General features: G+C 52.6%; 1 protein-coding gene across 1 annotated transcript; it reads right to left on the reverse strand.

Moving 5' to 3' along the window:
• Nucleotides 1–1802: 1802 nt before the first annotated feature.
• On the reverse strand, nt 1803–2990 carry GPR31 (G protein-coupled receptor 31). The gene has a single exon (XM_015247548.3). It carries the CDS (start codon nt 2928–2930, stop codon nt 1986–1988), a length of 945 nt encoding a protein of 314 aa, XP_015103034.2. The 5' UTR covers nt 2931–2990; the 3' UTR covers nt 1803–1985.
• Between the last annotated feature and the right edge of the window lie 12650 nt (nt 2991–15640).

Genomic DNA, 15640 nt, shown 5'->3' on the forward strand with positions numbered 1-15640 from the left:
GACGTGCTTTCACGTGTGGACTCCCCTGGGTAGAGAGTAAGGGACTTAAACGTCCCACAGCAGGAAAGTGGCCAAGAAACATCTTCTGGGTCGATTATCGGGTTATCAATCAGCTTGATGGTGAATTTATCATAACACGGAAAATGTTTATCTTAAACATATTAGATTTTTAAAATTGCATTTAAAATTGCATGTGCGGTAAGATGCAGGAGGAAAAACGGAAACTTTTAAAAAAGTCTGGTCATTTATTTAATTTATTTATTTTTAAATGGAGGTGCTGGGGGTTGAACCCAGGACCTCACACATGCTGAGCATGCGCTGTGCCCCTGCGCTCTGCCTCCCCCGACACTTCTGGTCTCTGAAAGGGAAGAACCCGGGCACAGAGCAGGAGGCTCACGCCGGAGGCTTTTACTCAGCCGTTCCACATCGTCATCTGGGCACATTTCCTTCATTTTCCCCCCAAGCATCAGAGTTCCAGAAAATTCATTTATTTCTTTTGAAGGATATGTGAAAGGCGTGAAATCTAAGGAAAAGATACACAGTTCAATATTTTTGCAATGGAAATCCTATTAAACTAACACGTAAACCAGCAATAAACACAGCTTGCCAGCTGCAGGGCTACACCGTTGCTGCTCGGCGTCAGGCAGGTGCCACGTCCTTCAGAAGCGCAGCAGCAGGGCCACGGCCGCGGTTCAAGCCTGGCTCTGATTAGGAGCCTTCCTGGGACACAAACAGCTCCGGGAACGGGACGTAGTTTTGCCATTTTCTGTTACCCAGTGCCACCAGTTTTAACCTTAAATATTGCAGAGACCACGGGACCACCCCCTGGGAAAAGCAGGGGGCTCTCTCTGTGGGCAGGACAGGTGCGGCTCCAGGTGAGACCGCCTGGCGTGGGCTGCCTGGGACCCTGTTTCACAAGGAGACCCTCAGCCTCGTCTAAGCACTTTGGGGAGTCCCTTTGGGGAGCATACCACCATGTTGAACAGAGAGTGAGAGATAAGGCAGTCAGCAAGGTGACTTTCTAAATCCTTTGTCACCATCACGAGCTACAGATCTGGGACATAATTTAAGAAGAATGAGAGGAGAAGATGCAGCCGTTGCTGGCCCAGGGGCCGGGGCTGGAGGAGGCCCACCTTCTCTGCGGTGGTCTGGCATCTGGGCTGGTCCCCACGTGCCTTCTGCACAAGTGACGCGGTGGCATCGGGTGGAAACAGCCATTTCACATGCAAACTGGGATCTCACACTGCGTGCTTCTCCCAGAAGGCGTAAAGCGGGGTGACTCTTTTAGAGTAAGGGAAGCAAATTGAGTTTCAAAAGCGTCTAGACATTCAAACTTAAAAAAAGTTCCAGATGCAACATTGAGAGATTTAGTAGGAAAGTAATTCTTACAATAAACTGGGGCACCAGCTGTGTGGCCTTGGATGTCATGTATAATCTGCACGACTGAAGCACCTGTCAATCAAACAGTTGTGCGCCAAGTGGCGCTGAGCTCGGGACACTGACAGCCGGGACCTGCTTGGGAACCAAAGCCCCACCTCCCCACGTCAGTGACCACAAGCCTGTGAAGAGGTAGGAAAGGAGCAGGCTTTTTTTTTCTTTTTGCATTTACAAACAAGAATAGGAAGTTAAAATGACTTGCCAAGACCAAGCAGTGCCAGAACCACACCGCAACACTGCTTTCCACCTCCTTCTGCACCCCCGGTCCACCAGGGCACCTTCCTTCAGTGATGGGTGTGCGGTTGACCAGCATCCAAATCGTGTGTAAAGGAGGCTCTGGCTGGGCCCCTTCGACTGGCTGCGCCCCTTCGACTGGCTGCTCCGTCACGTAAATCAGCGGAAGGGAATCCCGGGAGCCAGGCGTGTGGGAGCCCTTGCTGCGGTCGTGCTGACACTTGAGCCCGACCTTTGTAGTGTGGAATCCTAACTCACCATCATTACTGCTCAGACCCGGTGGTTCCGGGGAAGCGGGTGGGGGGCTGGCGTCCTCAGGAGTCATCGTCCCTGGGCTCACAGCCCTGAGCCTCGGCCTCCGGCCCGCGGCCTCGGAGGGTGTAGAGGACCCTGCGGTAGGAGCGGCGGAAGGCGGGGCTGGAGAAGCAGTGCACCACGGGGTTCAGCGCGCCCTGCAGGTAGGTGAGGCTGCCCGCCACGTCGGAGGCGTGCACCGCGGCGCTCAGGGCCCCGCAGCCGCGCCCCCGCCGGGCGGCGGCCAGCAGGACTCGGGCCAGGAAACTGGGCAGGAAGCACAGCGCGAACAGCACCACGACCACGGCCACCAGCGCCTGCGCCCGCTGCAGCTTCGGCTGCTTGTCTGGGTCCCGGAGCCTCCTCTGGAGAACCCTGATGATGCTGGCGCTGCAGAATAGGATGAGGCCAAAGGGAAGGATAAACTGGAGGAAGAAGAGGGCTTCCTGCCAGATAGCACTGAAGGAGGACTCTGTCCGGGGCTCGGAGCCGGGGCACTGGGCCTCGGACAGGAGCACGCTCTGGTGGGTGAGGGCGGCCACCAGGAGCCACACGAGGGCTGAGATCCCCCAGGCCACCCGCGGGGCTAGAAGGTTGACCTTGAGCCGAGGGTGGGCCACTCGGAGGTACCGGTCCAGGGCCACGGCAGTGAGGAAGGCGACGCCTGACCCACGGCAGAGGGCCCGCAGGAAGGACATCACCTGGCAGGCGGTGTGCCCCAGGCCCCAGGTCTTGTGTCTCAGGTAGAAGGCGGCGAGGAAGGGCAGGCAGGCGGCCAGCAGGAGGTCTGCCAGGACCAGGTTGAACAGGTAGACGGCGTAGGGCTTCCACACCTTCAGGCAGAAGAAGAAGGTCCAGAGGGCCACGGCGTTGCCCAGCATGCCCAGCACGCACTCCAGCAGCAGCAGCGAGGCTGCCGCCAGCTCCGCCGCCTCGCTGTGCACTGAGCAGTTGGGTGGCAGCATGTCCCGAAGTCCCCGGGAGGGCTGAGCTCCAGGGATCAGGCTGCTGCTGGCAGTGCACTTTCCCACAGAAGAACAGAAAACACACTGACCAGCATCTGAATGAGGTCAGAGGCAAAGTAAAATTTATTTGAGGAAGGAGGATCGGGGCAGAGGGAAAAAATCCCTTGCAGTTTTGTTTTGTCCTCAAAAAGGGGAAACTATGTTTCGCTTTGCATCATCTGGCATTCAGTGGAAGCTACAGTGTCCTGAGAGTGTCTGGCGTAGCCCGGCTGTGCACCCCAGCTGTCACAGAGGGGAGGGGACCTGGAAAGTTTAATTACATGAAGACAACTCGTCTTTATAAAGTTAAAATCATGATGGAACCAGAAAGTTGTTCTCTAGTTTGAACTGTTTTCCAAGCTCTGGTTCTACGTTCACCTGGAAGAGGATGTGGGGCGACCTGGTCCTTCAGGGTTGCCCGTTTTCCCTTGTCCTCTCATTTTGTCAGATTTTATTTTCTGCTGAGGCTGCTTCCCTGCCCTCCCCCGCTGCCCGGGTCGGGATCTACAGCGCTGGACCGTGCTTGTAAAGCTCACGGTTGGTTAAGGTGCACAGAATCCACCAGGATGTCAGGTCTGTGAACCCAGGGACGTGCCCTGTGTGCCTGAGACAAAACCATGCCTGGCACAAAATGGAAGTCAGAAAATACATGTGAATGAGGCTGGTCATTCCCACCCAGCGCTGGCCTGGCCCACCTGGGCCCTGGTCCACAGCTGACCCCAATTCATCCCGGCCCCGCTCAGCCTGGTTTGGGCTTTGCAGTCAAGTCGGCTTTAGTTCTATCTGGTTTCTCCACTCGGCAGCCACACGGTTTTGGGGAAGCAGGTGGACGTCAGTGCGCCCAGCCTCCTCGCCGGGGCGGATGTGACACCACCTGCCTGCAGGCTCCTTGTGAGCCTTTGCGATCCTGCCGCAGGGACTGCACTCGCACTGGATCTGGGATGCCGTGGGTGGCTCGACATTGACTGCGGTCATTATTAACCCCTATCTGACACTTAGACTTTTAGCAAAACTTGTTTTTCCCACCCCGGATGGTGATACAGTTCTGCATCACACTTCAGTTCCATGGGCTTCGAGGCCTTCACTTCGGAGACTTCATCTGAGAGCTCTAAGGGGTCTCAGCAGTAAGAACGACGAGAGTTTGCGGCATGCCGCCGGGTGTCTAGCACCGCTGTGCGCTCACCCGTGCTACAGCAATGAAGAGGGGCATGCGGTGCAGCAGGGACAGTTTTAAGCTCTATTCTGTGGATGGAGGCTCAGAGAGGTCAAGGGACTTGCTCGGGGTCACAGTGGGTGATGGGAGACCCTCCCAGCCCAGCTGGTGCCAGAGCCCGGGGTCCCGACCACACTGCCCGGCTGGCAGCACCCTCACTCCTGTGTTCATGAGAAGTCCACGTCTCAGGAGCCTGCCACGGCCACTGATTTGCATGATATTTCAGGTAGCTTGCTTTGTAGTCCTTCTGGCTTTAATTCTATCAAGGTTTTCCTTTGGACCTGCAGCCCACACATCATCCCATCTCTGCATCACGCATGTTCACCTGCCTCTGGTTTCCTAAGAAGATGCATTCAGAGAATGGTCCAAGCATCTGGAATTGCAGAAGTGTCCCGACTGGTACTTCTAGTGACACCTTCTCTGAACCATATGCCCATCATAAACGTTCCTTGGGGACACCAGGGGACAAGTTCCAGGCAAGGGTTGGCTGGAGACCACGTGTCTCATCTCTAAGGGTGCTGTAGCTCACGGTGACACCCAGAAAAGCTGGGAACTCACTCAACTATTCAGGGACCGAAATTACACAAATGCAGGTAAGTGATGGATTAAATCTCTTTCTCTCAACTTGCTTAAAACTCAGACCTTCGACGCTACCCTTCAGTGCAGATTTCAGTGCACAGTGTACCCCGAACTTGCTACATTGTAGATATTCTAGCTCAACAGGTAACACAAACATGAATGATGGCATATTTTCCTTTTTAAATGTAGAAAATCAAAAAGTCACAGACTTTGAAAAAATTCTGCTTCTTTTCCTCAGCACCCTGATTTATTTTCCTTACTCCTGAAAGGTTGACTTGCCCTTTACTTTCTTTTAAAGTTATAATCTTTGAACTTCTCCCTCAGGGGTCTTGTCTTGTTAAACCTTAGTATCCCAGGAGCCCGGGTTTCAGTAACCGTTCTGTTTCCTCAGTGCTCTTCTTCTAAGGAGACTTCTCTGTTCTCAGTTCAGTTTGTATGGTGTATGTTTTTTACACGCCTGTTCTTAAATTTAAATGCTAATGGAATCGTTGCTTAAAAGCAACACACAAATTTAATTCGACCCATTCTTCATTTCTAGTTTTTCTTTTATGTCTGAAAATAACCAGAAGGAAGACTTTGTAAAGACTGAATAAACACTCTGCCTTAGACTTTCCTGCTAGTTGCTTTGAAGGTCCGCAGGGACCAGGCTGTTCCTACAACACTGCCTTCTCTCTGTGATCAGCTGTGAGTTTGGGGTCCCCGAGACCACCCCCAGGTTCAGTAATTTTCTAGAGGGACTCACAAGCTCACTTATATTCACAGTTACGCTTTATTGCAGAGAAAGGACACAGATTGGGATCAGCCAAGCAGGGATGGGCATGGGACAGGGTCCGGGGCGTAATCGACGTGGGGCGTCCCTCCCGGCGGAGTCAGGACAATACCGCTTTCCCAAGATCCGTGCCCAGAGCGTTGTCGACCAGGGAGACCCCTGAGCCTTCTTCACTTTTAATGAAGTACGGTTGATTTACAGTGGTGTGTTGGTTTTTGGTGTACAGCATGGCGATTCAGTCATACAGACATACACATGTTCCTTTCCGGGTTCTTTTTCCTTATAGGCTTTTACAAGATATTTAATATAGTTTCCTGTGCTCTACAGGAGGACCGCGTCATTTATCTATTTTATATATAATAGTTTGTATCTGCAGATCCTGAACTCCCAGTTTATCCTTCCTCCCCCGTCGTAACCATAAGTTTGTTTTCTACGACTGTGAGTCTATCTCTGTTTTGTGAATGAGTTCATTTGTGTCTTTTTTGGTTTTTAGATTCTACATATAAGCGATATCATTTGGTGTTTGTCTTCCTCTGTCTGCCTTACTTCACTTAGTATGAGGATCTCCAGGCCCACCCGTGCTGCTGCCAGTGCGTCCAGAGGCTTTTCTGGAGTTCAGGCTGCTGATCCTCATGCTGGCCTCAGCCTCCAGGCCCGCGGAGGTGGAGCTGAGTCTGTGTGACTCAGAGCCCTGCCCCACATCACGTTACTCTCTGGCTGGACCCAAGCCCCTGGGTAGGAAATCTACCCCGGCCAGCCATGACCTTCAAAGGGCTTGGAGATGACCTCTGGCAGCTGGGGGCAAAGGTCAGACATCTTTTGGGCAAAGTTTAATTCTTCACTACACACGTAATTGCTCAGAAAAGATTCAGAACATATTGTGTTGCTTGTTTTGTGCTGAGGCTGCAGACACTTATAATTCTTACAATTCTGCCCAACAGTCAGACGCAGATATTCCAGCGAGGACGACCAACGGGCGCACAGATTTGTAGAGAACGACATGATAGCATTCGACACAGCGTGCTCCTGGCGGGAGTAGGGTCAGAGAGGGAGGGGGAACATCCTGGGTGCACGGCTGCTGGGGTGCGAGGGTGGGTGGCTGGAGCGGGAGCCACAGCTCAGCCCTGAGCTGGGACCTTCGTCTCACGTCGGGAGGGTGCGGGTTTCTCACAGCCTTGGTTGGCAGCTTCCTCACAGACTCTCAGAAGCTCCCACACCCAGGCGACGGCCCGGGGTCCTTCTCCTCGCCTTGGCTCCACTCCCCCGGGATGGGACTCGCTGACTTTTCATTCTCTTGTCCTGTTTTCACCTCCGGCCTGGGGACAATGAGCATCAGAGAAAGAAGCTATGTCATTTCCAAGAAGAAGGAGTCGTTTCAGAAGAAGAAACTGGAAGGACAATCCCAGAGGTGGGAAGTCACGCGCGGGCAGCGCCTGAGGGGCTGAACATCTGTCTCAGTCTGTGGTTTGTGTCAAGGAATTTTAGCAGCCTCAGAACAGTCCCGCCACGTGCACAGCAGCAGAGGAGGGGATGGGTAATGTAGTCAGTGTTTCGTGCATAAGAAGTTACTTGTTATAGAAAATTTTTTAATCTTAAGAATCAAATAAAAATAAAATTTCTATGAAAGTTGATTAATTGTCCTCAAACTCCAACCCAGTGTGCAAATGCACTCTTTAGTGTTAAACAAAATTGTTATTTTCTTCTTTTTTTTCAGTAAGGGGTAAAATTAAAGCGTTTCAGACTCTGATGGATGGAAAGCCCCTGAACTGACCTTCCCGAGTCCCACGCCAGAGGACGGCGCGGACAGAGGACAGAGCGCAAGCGCAGCCTCGGCGAAGGGGACTGGGTTTTAAATGTGTTCTTTTCCGTTTCATTGCTCTTGGAGAACTTGACGTAACGGATCAAAAAATGGCTTTCCTTATTTTTTGTGAAACTAGTGATTGGTGATTATGTTATGTATTCATTGATTTGCTCGTTCATTCAGTAAATTTGCAGAGCACGTGCCACACGCCCAGTCCCGCTCCGGCCCTGGGCGGGCAGCGCTGTCTGGAGACTGGATGATCCGTTCAGGTGGGCACACCTGGACGGCCAGGTGGGGTGAGTGCCGTGAAGCTGGGGGTGGGGGAGCACTGATGACGGCGGTGCTAGTTTGGAAGGTGGCCCCTCGAAGGCCTGCCTGGTGTTTGTATTTCTGTGGTGTTGTTGTAATGTCTCCATTTCCCTTTCTTGTTTCGTTTACTTGTGTTCTCTCTCTTTCCTTCTTGGTGAGCCTGGCCAGAGGTTGGCCAGTTTTGTTTATATTTTACTCTTTCAAAAAACCAGCTCTTGGCTTGACAGATTTTTTCTATTTTTCAGAATCTCTATTTGATTGACTTCCTCCCTGATCTTTATCATTTCTTTCCTTCTGCTGACGTTAGGTCTGGTTTGTTCTTCTTCTGCTAATTCCTTCCGGTGGCAGGTTCGGCTGTTTATCTGAGATTGCTCCTGTTTTCTGAGGAAGGCCTGTATCACTATGAATTTCCCTCGTAGGACTGCTTTTGCTGCTTTCCATAGATTTTGTGTGGTTGTATTTTCACTGTCGTTCATCTCGAAGTATTTTTAAATTTTCTTCTTTGATTTTATCATTGACCATTGGTTTTTTTAGTAGCATGTTGTTTCGTCTCCATGCTGCCATTTTTCTCTCATTTGTTTTTCTGTGGTTGATTTCTAGTTTCATGGTATTGTGGTTGGAAAAGATGCTTGGAATAATTTCTATCCTCTTAACTTTGTTGAGGTTTCTTTTGTGCCCAAGTATGTGGTCTATCCTAGAGAATGTTCCATGAGAACTCGAAAATGATGTATATTCTGTTTTTTGGGGATGTAATGTCATAAAATACCAACCGAGTCCAACTGTTCTATTGTGTCTGTTAGTATCTCCGTTGCCTTGTTGATTTTCTGTCTGGGAGACCTGTCCAGTGATGTTAGTGGGGTGCTAGCATCTCCTACTGTTATTATATTCCCATAAATCTCTCCCTTTCTGTCTGCTAGTATTTGTTTTATATACGAAGGCCTTCTTGAGAAGGGACATTTAAAGTGGGTCCTTGAGGAGAAGTGAGGGCAGGAGGCAATGTCTACATGGGGGATGGGAAAGACACGCAGGATGGTCCCTAGAACTTGACATTTTTGTGACTTTCTTTTGGAAGAATGGGTCGAATTATCCAAGAGCATCAAAAAAAAAGAATTCTTTGGAGGGGGATTAGGTTTGTTTATTTATTTAACGGAGGCACTGGGGATTGAACCCAGGACCTCGTGCATGCTAAGCACACACTCCACCACTGAGCTGTACCCTCCCGCCTTCAAGAACATTTTTAAAATTAGACATTACTATGTGCTCTTAGGTTATAAAAATGAAAACAATCTCATCCTGATGCAGAATTAGAAAGATCCATGGAAGGGGACAAGTGGCAAATAAAGTCTCAAATGTAGCACATGATAAGTTCATCTTTGAATCCTTTGAATTTTGTTTAAAAAACTTCATTCTGCCCTTTGTTTTCTGTCCCATCATGTGACATCACAGCACAAGTAAGCAGACATCCCCGGGGGACAGACACAGCAAAGGCCCATCCCCGGGGGACCGCCTGGGGGCGGCAGCTTTCCACAGGGACCTGCATGCTGCTGTCCACACCTCTGTGCTGCATGTGCAGCAGGGGTTACTGGGAGGCATGTTCCGTCGAGGAAGGTCCCTCTGTCTGCACCCTGAGATAAGCCTCTCTAGCCTGGTCCCCACTGGGCTCACCCCATCTCCCTTTAGCTCTGGGACCTGTACTCAGGCTGCTGGAGTGTGAGTTTCAGGGATAGGCCCTCCTTTTCCTGTTTCTCAGGCCTGTGGTTACGAAAGGCTGGCTGGCCCCCCTGCTGCGATGCTGGGCAGGCAGGTGCTCTTGTGGGTGGGGGCTGGTAGATTCCCACAGAGCTTGGAGGTGAGGGCAACTTTGAATGAGAACCACACTTGACTGACCAAGTATTCTTTACTTATCTGCCTCAAACAGAAACTGAAGCCACATTCACATTGAAGTCCTCACAGTCTGGGGGGCCCAGGGAAAAGGAGGCCCTTAACCTGGTACTCCGAAGGCAGGCGGGGGACACTGAGGACAGGCAGGATCTGCCCAATATGCCAAAGTCCCACAACAGAAAAAGAAGAAGAGCGGGTGTTCCCAGACGACCCCATTCAGGACAAAAGGGGCTCCTCAACCTGGACCATCAGTGGAGTTGAGGAATCAGGAGAACATTTAAAATTATACCCCAACTAGGACATCTTGGCTGCAGTGGACTGGCTGTCCTCCAGCGTATCTGAGGAATGCTACATCATGATCTGGTCAGATCGTTCCGCTTAAGGAATTGCCTGGTCAGGCGCAGTTACGAGTGTGCTTTCAAACTCTTTTCCCGTTGGGCATCCTCAGTCATGTCACCTGAAATAAAACCACACAACCCGAGAGTTGTGGGTTAAGTTTTACTGGGGGCAAAATGAGGGCTCTAGCCCGGGAGACGGCGTCTCAGACAGCTCTGAGGAGCCGCTCCGAACAGGCGGGGGGCTCAGGGTATGTATGGCTTCAGTGAAGGGGGGACGTGCTGCCAAGCACACGTTCAGGCAGAGGCTGCTGTTTGTCACCAGGAGCAGACGTCACTGTCAATGGTTTTAGTGCTTCTCTAGAGAGGAGGAGATGGGAGAATTTGGGCTGATGAAATCTCCTGAAAAGATCTGACTCTCCGAAGGCCTGTTCTGCCAGTTTCCCCAGAGCACAGAGCGCCTCCTTCCTGGCCCCGCCCTGGCCTCTCCCCGGCGGTGTTGGAGGTCGTGATTCAATCCCAGCAGGGGGAGATGGTAAGCGCCAGGGGGATCCAATCCTTGGAGGGGCAGGTGGCAAGTGCCAGTTTTTACTTGGCAGCCACAAATGGTCTTTCTACTAAATCACAGAATCAGAGCTGTTTAGAGCAAAGTGAGCTCTTAGAACCATGTTTATCTCCCTGCACTTTCCTGGAACTCCTGGCCACCATCTACACTGTTGAGAACACACTTCCCACAGCGCTCAGCGCCCCAGAGCCTAAGCCTCCTGGTCCCCTTGTGCTGCTGCACCCCCCATCCCCGTCTGCAGTGCCAGGGGCAGCACCTCCCCGACCCCCAGGAACTTCGTCTCATTTAACTCGGAGTCTCACCTCCATCGGCTCTCCTCCTCTGTCTGTGGCGACCCTCTCAGACCCCAGCCGGGAACTGCTGCTCTCTGGGCCCCTGGTCCCTGCCCCACAGGCCAGCACTTTTGAGATGAGAACTTCTTTTCTTTAAAGTGTCTGAGTTGGGAAAGAGCCCCACTAAAGCTTTCAGCATGAGGTCAGGCTGTGTTCTGGGTCCAGGGTCACCACCGTAAAACTCACCTCTGAATCATGGAAGGTTGTACTTGAATCCGCTCTGAAAGTTACCCTGGGACGCAAGGTGCACTTCTGCTCTGGGACGGCATGCTGTGGGGTCCACGTCCACGTGTTGATGTCTGTCCCCCACTCCCACCCCCCTGAGGTGGTTCTAAGTCCCCTTGTGTTTCAGCGGGTCTGTCTTGTCCATGCTTGTTGGGGATGGTCAGGAGAGGCCGCTGTGTTTTTTTGCTTTTTGCCACAAAGTGGAGGCTGGACCGCAGGCTCCGGGACAAGCCCACAGCACAGAGCTGAGCTGGCGGGATACTGTCCCGCGTGGAGGCCAGAGGGCAGGAGGCTGCGTTTTGGGTTCTGCTGGAGACAAAGCAGCGTGTGCTATGAAGAAAGCCGCCTGGAGCTTCCTCTGCAAATACCAAGCTCCACTCCCCCGCCACATCACCGTCCGGGACTCAGCCCAGCATCCTGGCACAGATCACATCCCTAGTGCACTCCGATTCATTTACTTTGCAATGTGCTTGGAAACGATAAGAAATAAGAAGGTTCCTGTGTGCTCGGGGCTGGTTGCTGGGAGGGACTAGGAGGTGGGGGTCTCACGTCACCCCATGAGTCACGGCTCACCCACTGTGACACTGTGTGATTCCGGAAAGTCCCACGCATGTGGGCGAGGCTCCCCCGTGGGAGGTTTGAGGGCAAACTATATATTTATCTGTACTTAATTGAGACTCTGTGACATATTTTACCATAAACCCTAACATTGTTTCTATTAATTTTTTGATAGAAGAAACTAAAATGATACTGACTGTGGAAGAAACCTCAGGAAATTGAAGGAGAGTGTCGTGTGACTGTGAGGAGGACTTCCTACTCCCCCGGATGCAACACCAGGGAGATGAGACAACAGGAATGAAGGTACACGCGTCTGTTCCTGGAAAGTGGAAACGTCACACAGCTTCCCGACCAGGAAACGGTGTTCTTTTCTGTCGATACATCCCTGTGTCTAACCAGCCTCCCACCTGCTGCCCCGCCTTCAGCCCGGACCCCTGCCTAATCCCGCAGCACACGCCTGGGCTCCCCGGGGAGCGAGCCTCGTGGGTCCGGGTGTTCATGCCTTTAGATTCCCCTTGTGTTGAAGAGCGCGCACAGCGAAGATTTATGCTGCTCACATTTATAGGGAATTAAATATACTCATTAATCCTAAGCATCAGTCATTCTTATTTCAAAACTGCATGTCCTTATTGAGCTTCGATCACAAAGCACAGACGAGCTGTCAGGTATGCTGCCTATGGACCGCGGCAGCTGTTTTAGGAACAGCACAGCCTAAGAGGCTGTGAAGCTGCGTCTGGAGCGGAAAAGGGCTTTTCACTGTCTCATAATGTGAGTAACTTGGAACCACCTACAAAATTTCCTGCATTCAAGACACTGATGCTCACTGTCCTGAGGCTGGAGCTGTCCTGCGGGACTCTCCACCAGGCCAGCAGCCCTGTGGATTACAGAGATGGAGGGCACACAACGAGACCATCAGCAGGACGGTCCAGAGCCCTGGGCACTCGGCCACCCTGGTGAACAAAGGCTGCTCCAAGGAGAATGTGAACTTGGAACCAGAGCAAGTGCTGGGTACCGGACATCTGGGGAGCAGATCCTCTACCCTGATGCAGCTGGAGCCCGACCCGCAGCCTGGCGGCCGCCCGGGGCCAGGACCACTTCCTGTGCTGGGTGGACGGCATGCAGGTGCAGCAGGCCCCTTCTGCCGACGCCTCAACGTTTCATTATTCATCACTGCACATTCGGGCTGCCGGTAAGGGGGACCAACGTTCAGCCCCGAGCCTCGACTCTCCTGCGTCATTGCCACAATTTAGAAGGAGAGGAGGCGCTTTGTGGAATGAAGACATTTGGATCGGTTCTCCTGCTTAAACTCGCATTTCTCACTTTCTCCTCAAAAGTATTTCTGCTAGTGAATCACATGTTTTGCTATCAAAGGACAGCTTTATGTCTTCAAGAACACCTGCAAAGAGGTTCTTACTGCATACTGCACACTGAAAGCTTGATAGTAAACACATTTTTTGGAGTCATTTGGGATGGGGAATTCTGACATCTTCAGTTCCTTGCGTAGGTGACATATTCCACTGACTTTGCACTTACTACATTCAAATGACACATTTGAAAATTTTTAATTGTCATTTAAGTTTGTGAAATCATAAGCTGGCTAGTGTGTGTGATGTGTGAAGAGGGCGTGTCCCTTTAAGACTGGGAGACAGTTTAGAATCGATCCACGGTTTTCTGGTTTTCCGAGATGGGGTGGGCAGGTCAGGAGCAGCACTCCCATGGCCGAGAAGATCAGGATCCCAGCCTGGTGGCCGCCTTGGACTTGGGGAGGTGACGAGTCCGCTTGTGGCTGAGAGAAGGGGTCTTCCCAAGACTGAGTTTGGGGCCGAGGAGGCCGAGATGTTAAAGAAATTGGAAGGAAGTGCCTTTTTCAGGGTTACAGAATGGTAAACTCAAGCCAACTTCCAAATGAAACGTCAGTAAAACCCAAGTGAGACAGGAAGGACGGAGCGACGAGGTCACTCGCTGGTCTTTGCTGTTGATACGTCTGATGATTATCTTTCGTCAGGAAACAAACGTTTTCACCTCTCAGTTTTTTCCTACCAGGGTTGAAATATCCCTTTTTAAAAAGTTCTTGTTTTTCACTGAAGTGTGGTGGACTTACAGTGTTAGTCTCGGGCGCACAGCGCAGTGATTCAGGCACACGTATGCATACAGACGTGTGTGTTTGCAGATTCGGTTCCATTACGGCTCATTACAAGGAAGTGAGTATAGTTCCCTGTGCTGGACACCTGTTCTATGTGTAAGAACGTGTATCTGTTAATCCCAAACTCCTAATCCACCTTCTCATTCTTATGTTTATAGAAAGTGCGAGGTTTATGAATAAACACATTTCTGTTTATACACAAGGGCCATCACACCTGAGTTCAAGTCTGTGTTCATAAACCTGCCCCCTCCCGCAAGTTCTCTGTCTTATGAGAGCCGCTGACTTCGTCCTGACTCAGCCTTAATTCTCATCTTGATAAAGACCCCGGTTCCCTTCAGATAGAAAGGAGGGGCCGGCAGCTGGGGCCGGGCTTCAGGAGGACGCCTCGCGCACTCAGGGAACTTTGTTTTCCTGGTTCGTTTTGTTTCCAGTTGCCTGAGCTCCGGGAACGGCGGGAGCGCCGTCCTCCCCGACGTCTTCCCTCCTGGACCTTCACGCACACACAGGCTGTGTGCTGACAAATGTCTCTCGTTGGAAGCCCAGAGCTCGAGAGCCGGAAAATCACCTTTTCGAGCTGTTCGGGGAAGGCGTCTGGAGCAGGGGCACAGCACGTCCGCCTCTCCAGGGGCTGGGCCCGCGAGGTGGTCCCCGGTCCCCAAGCTTCGCCTGCTGCGGGTGTTAGAAAAGTGTCCATTCAACGCTGCAGACGGACGGTCCGTTTTGGTTTTTCAGGCAGGTGTCTACTCAGCTGGTGCTGATCACAGAGCCGAGAGCTCCTAAGGTTCCCTCCGAGACGGCCCCGACCACGTCCGAGGCTGTGCCACCAGCCAGTCGGTTATGCGTATGCGTTATGCTGACTTTCTATGAATTGAAGCGTTTTCTTCAGGTCACCAAGGGGAGACCACGCGTGGCCCACTCAGGCCTCTTTGTTCCGTGGTTTCCAGACACTGAGATGGCCTTTCTGTGGGTCAGTTTTGTAAGCGCTGAGTAGGGTGGGACCGGCTGTGATGAGGTGTCCCATCTTGCAGGGGAGGGGGCAGCCTGCACCCCTCCCCGCCTCGGGCTGGCTCCTGACAGGCCTTCTTCTGCCGCCTCGGGACGCCAAGGAGCCAGCGGAGACGGGCCACGCAGAGGATGGCAGGGCCGGGCCGGACCCCGAGACGGTGGCAGGGCCAAGAAGGTGCTGGTGGGTGGGGTCGACTTAGAGTCACCGGCCGTTAACAGGACGGTGCCCAGGGGACCTGGCACTAGGCCTGCCCCGCCTCCTCTTCCCGCAGGACTGTTTCAACAGAGCTTTGTCTCGGCTCCAGTGTTCTGCTTCCTTCCACAAGGGGTTCTCACCCCGCAGCTTAATGTCCCGATGGCTGAGCGGAGCCACAGGTCTCAGCTTAACTTCCCTGATACAAGAGAGGGCACAAGAATGCAAACACGCTGTTAAAAAAAATCAGAAATAGTCTCATCAAATTCCAGAACTCTGTCAGCATCCACGCCTGACGCCTTGGGAGAGGGTCCGTTTCTCTCTGCTCTGTTTCCACAAAAGCCCCCAGGCACCCCCCGCCCAGGGGCCCTAGCACGGGAGTGGTTCCTGATGGACCCGGCTTAGCAGAGATGGACAAAGCTCTCTGGTTCTGTCGAGCCCACCCGCTGCGGGCTGCGTTTGCAGGCCAGGCTCCGGCCCGGCCCGGCCGTGGCCTCTGACCTTTGTCTGTGCTCTCTCCTCGGCACAGCGGCTGCAGCTGCACATCTCCGGGCTCCGGGAGAAGGTCAGGAGACAGGACGCTTGCTGCGCAGCCGCTCCCAGCAAGCTCCAGGCCCAGATCGACGTGCTGACAAGGCAGAGCCTGGAGCTGCGGGAGGGGCTGAGAGTCTCCGAGCTCTGGCGCCTGGAGACCAAGAGGAGCTCGGGGGCTCCGTGCACGTGGGCAGCAGCCGGGCACTCGGGTATCGAAGGCTGCTGTCTG

Source organism: Vicugna pacos, chromosome 8, assembly GCF_048564905.1.
Source record: "Vicugna pacos chromosome 8, VicPac4, whole genome shotgun sequence".
Taxonomy (NCBI): Eukaryota; Metazoa; Chordata; class Mammalia; order Artiodactyla; family Camelidae; genus Vicugna; species Vicugna pacos.

Excerpts from the sequence above, each read along its gene's own strand:
- GPR31 (XM_015247548.3), bottom strand. The coding sequence starts at position 2,930 with ATGCTGCCACCCAACTGCTCAGTGCACAGCGAGGCGGCGGAGCTGGCG.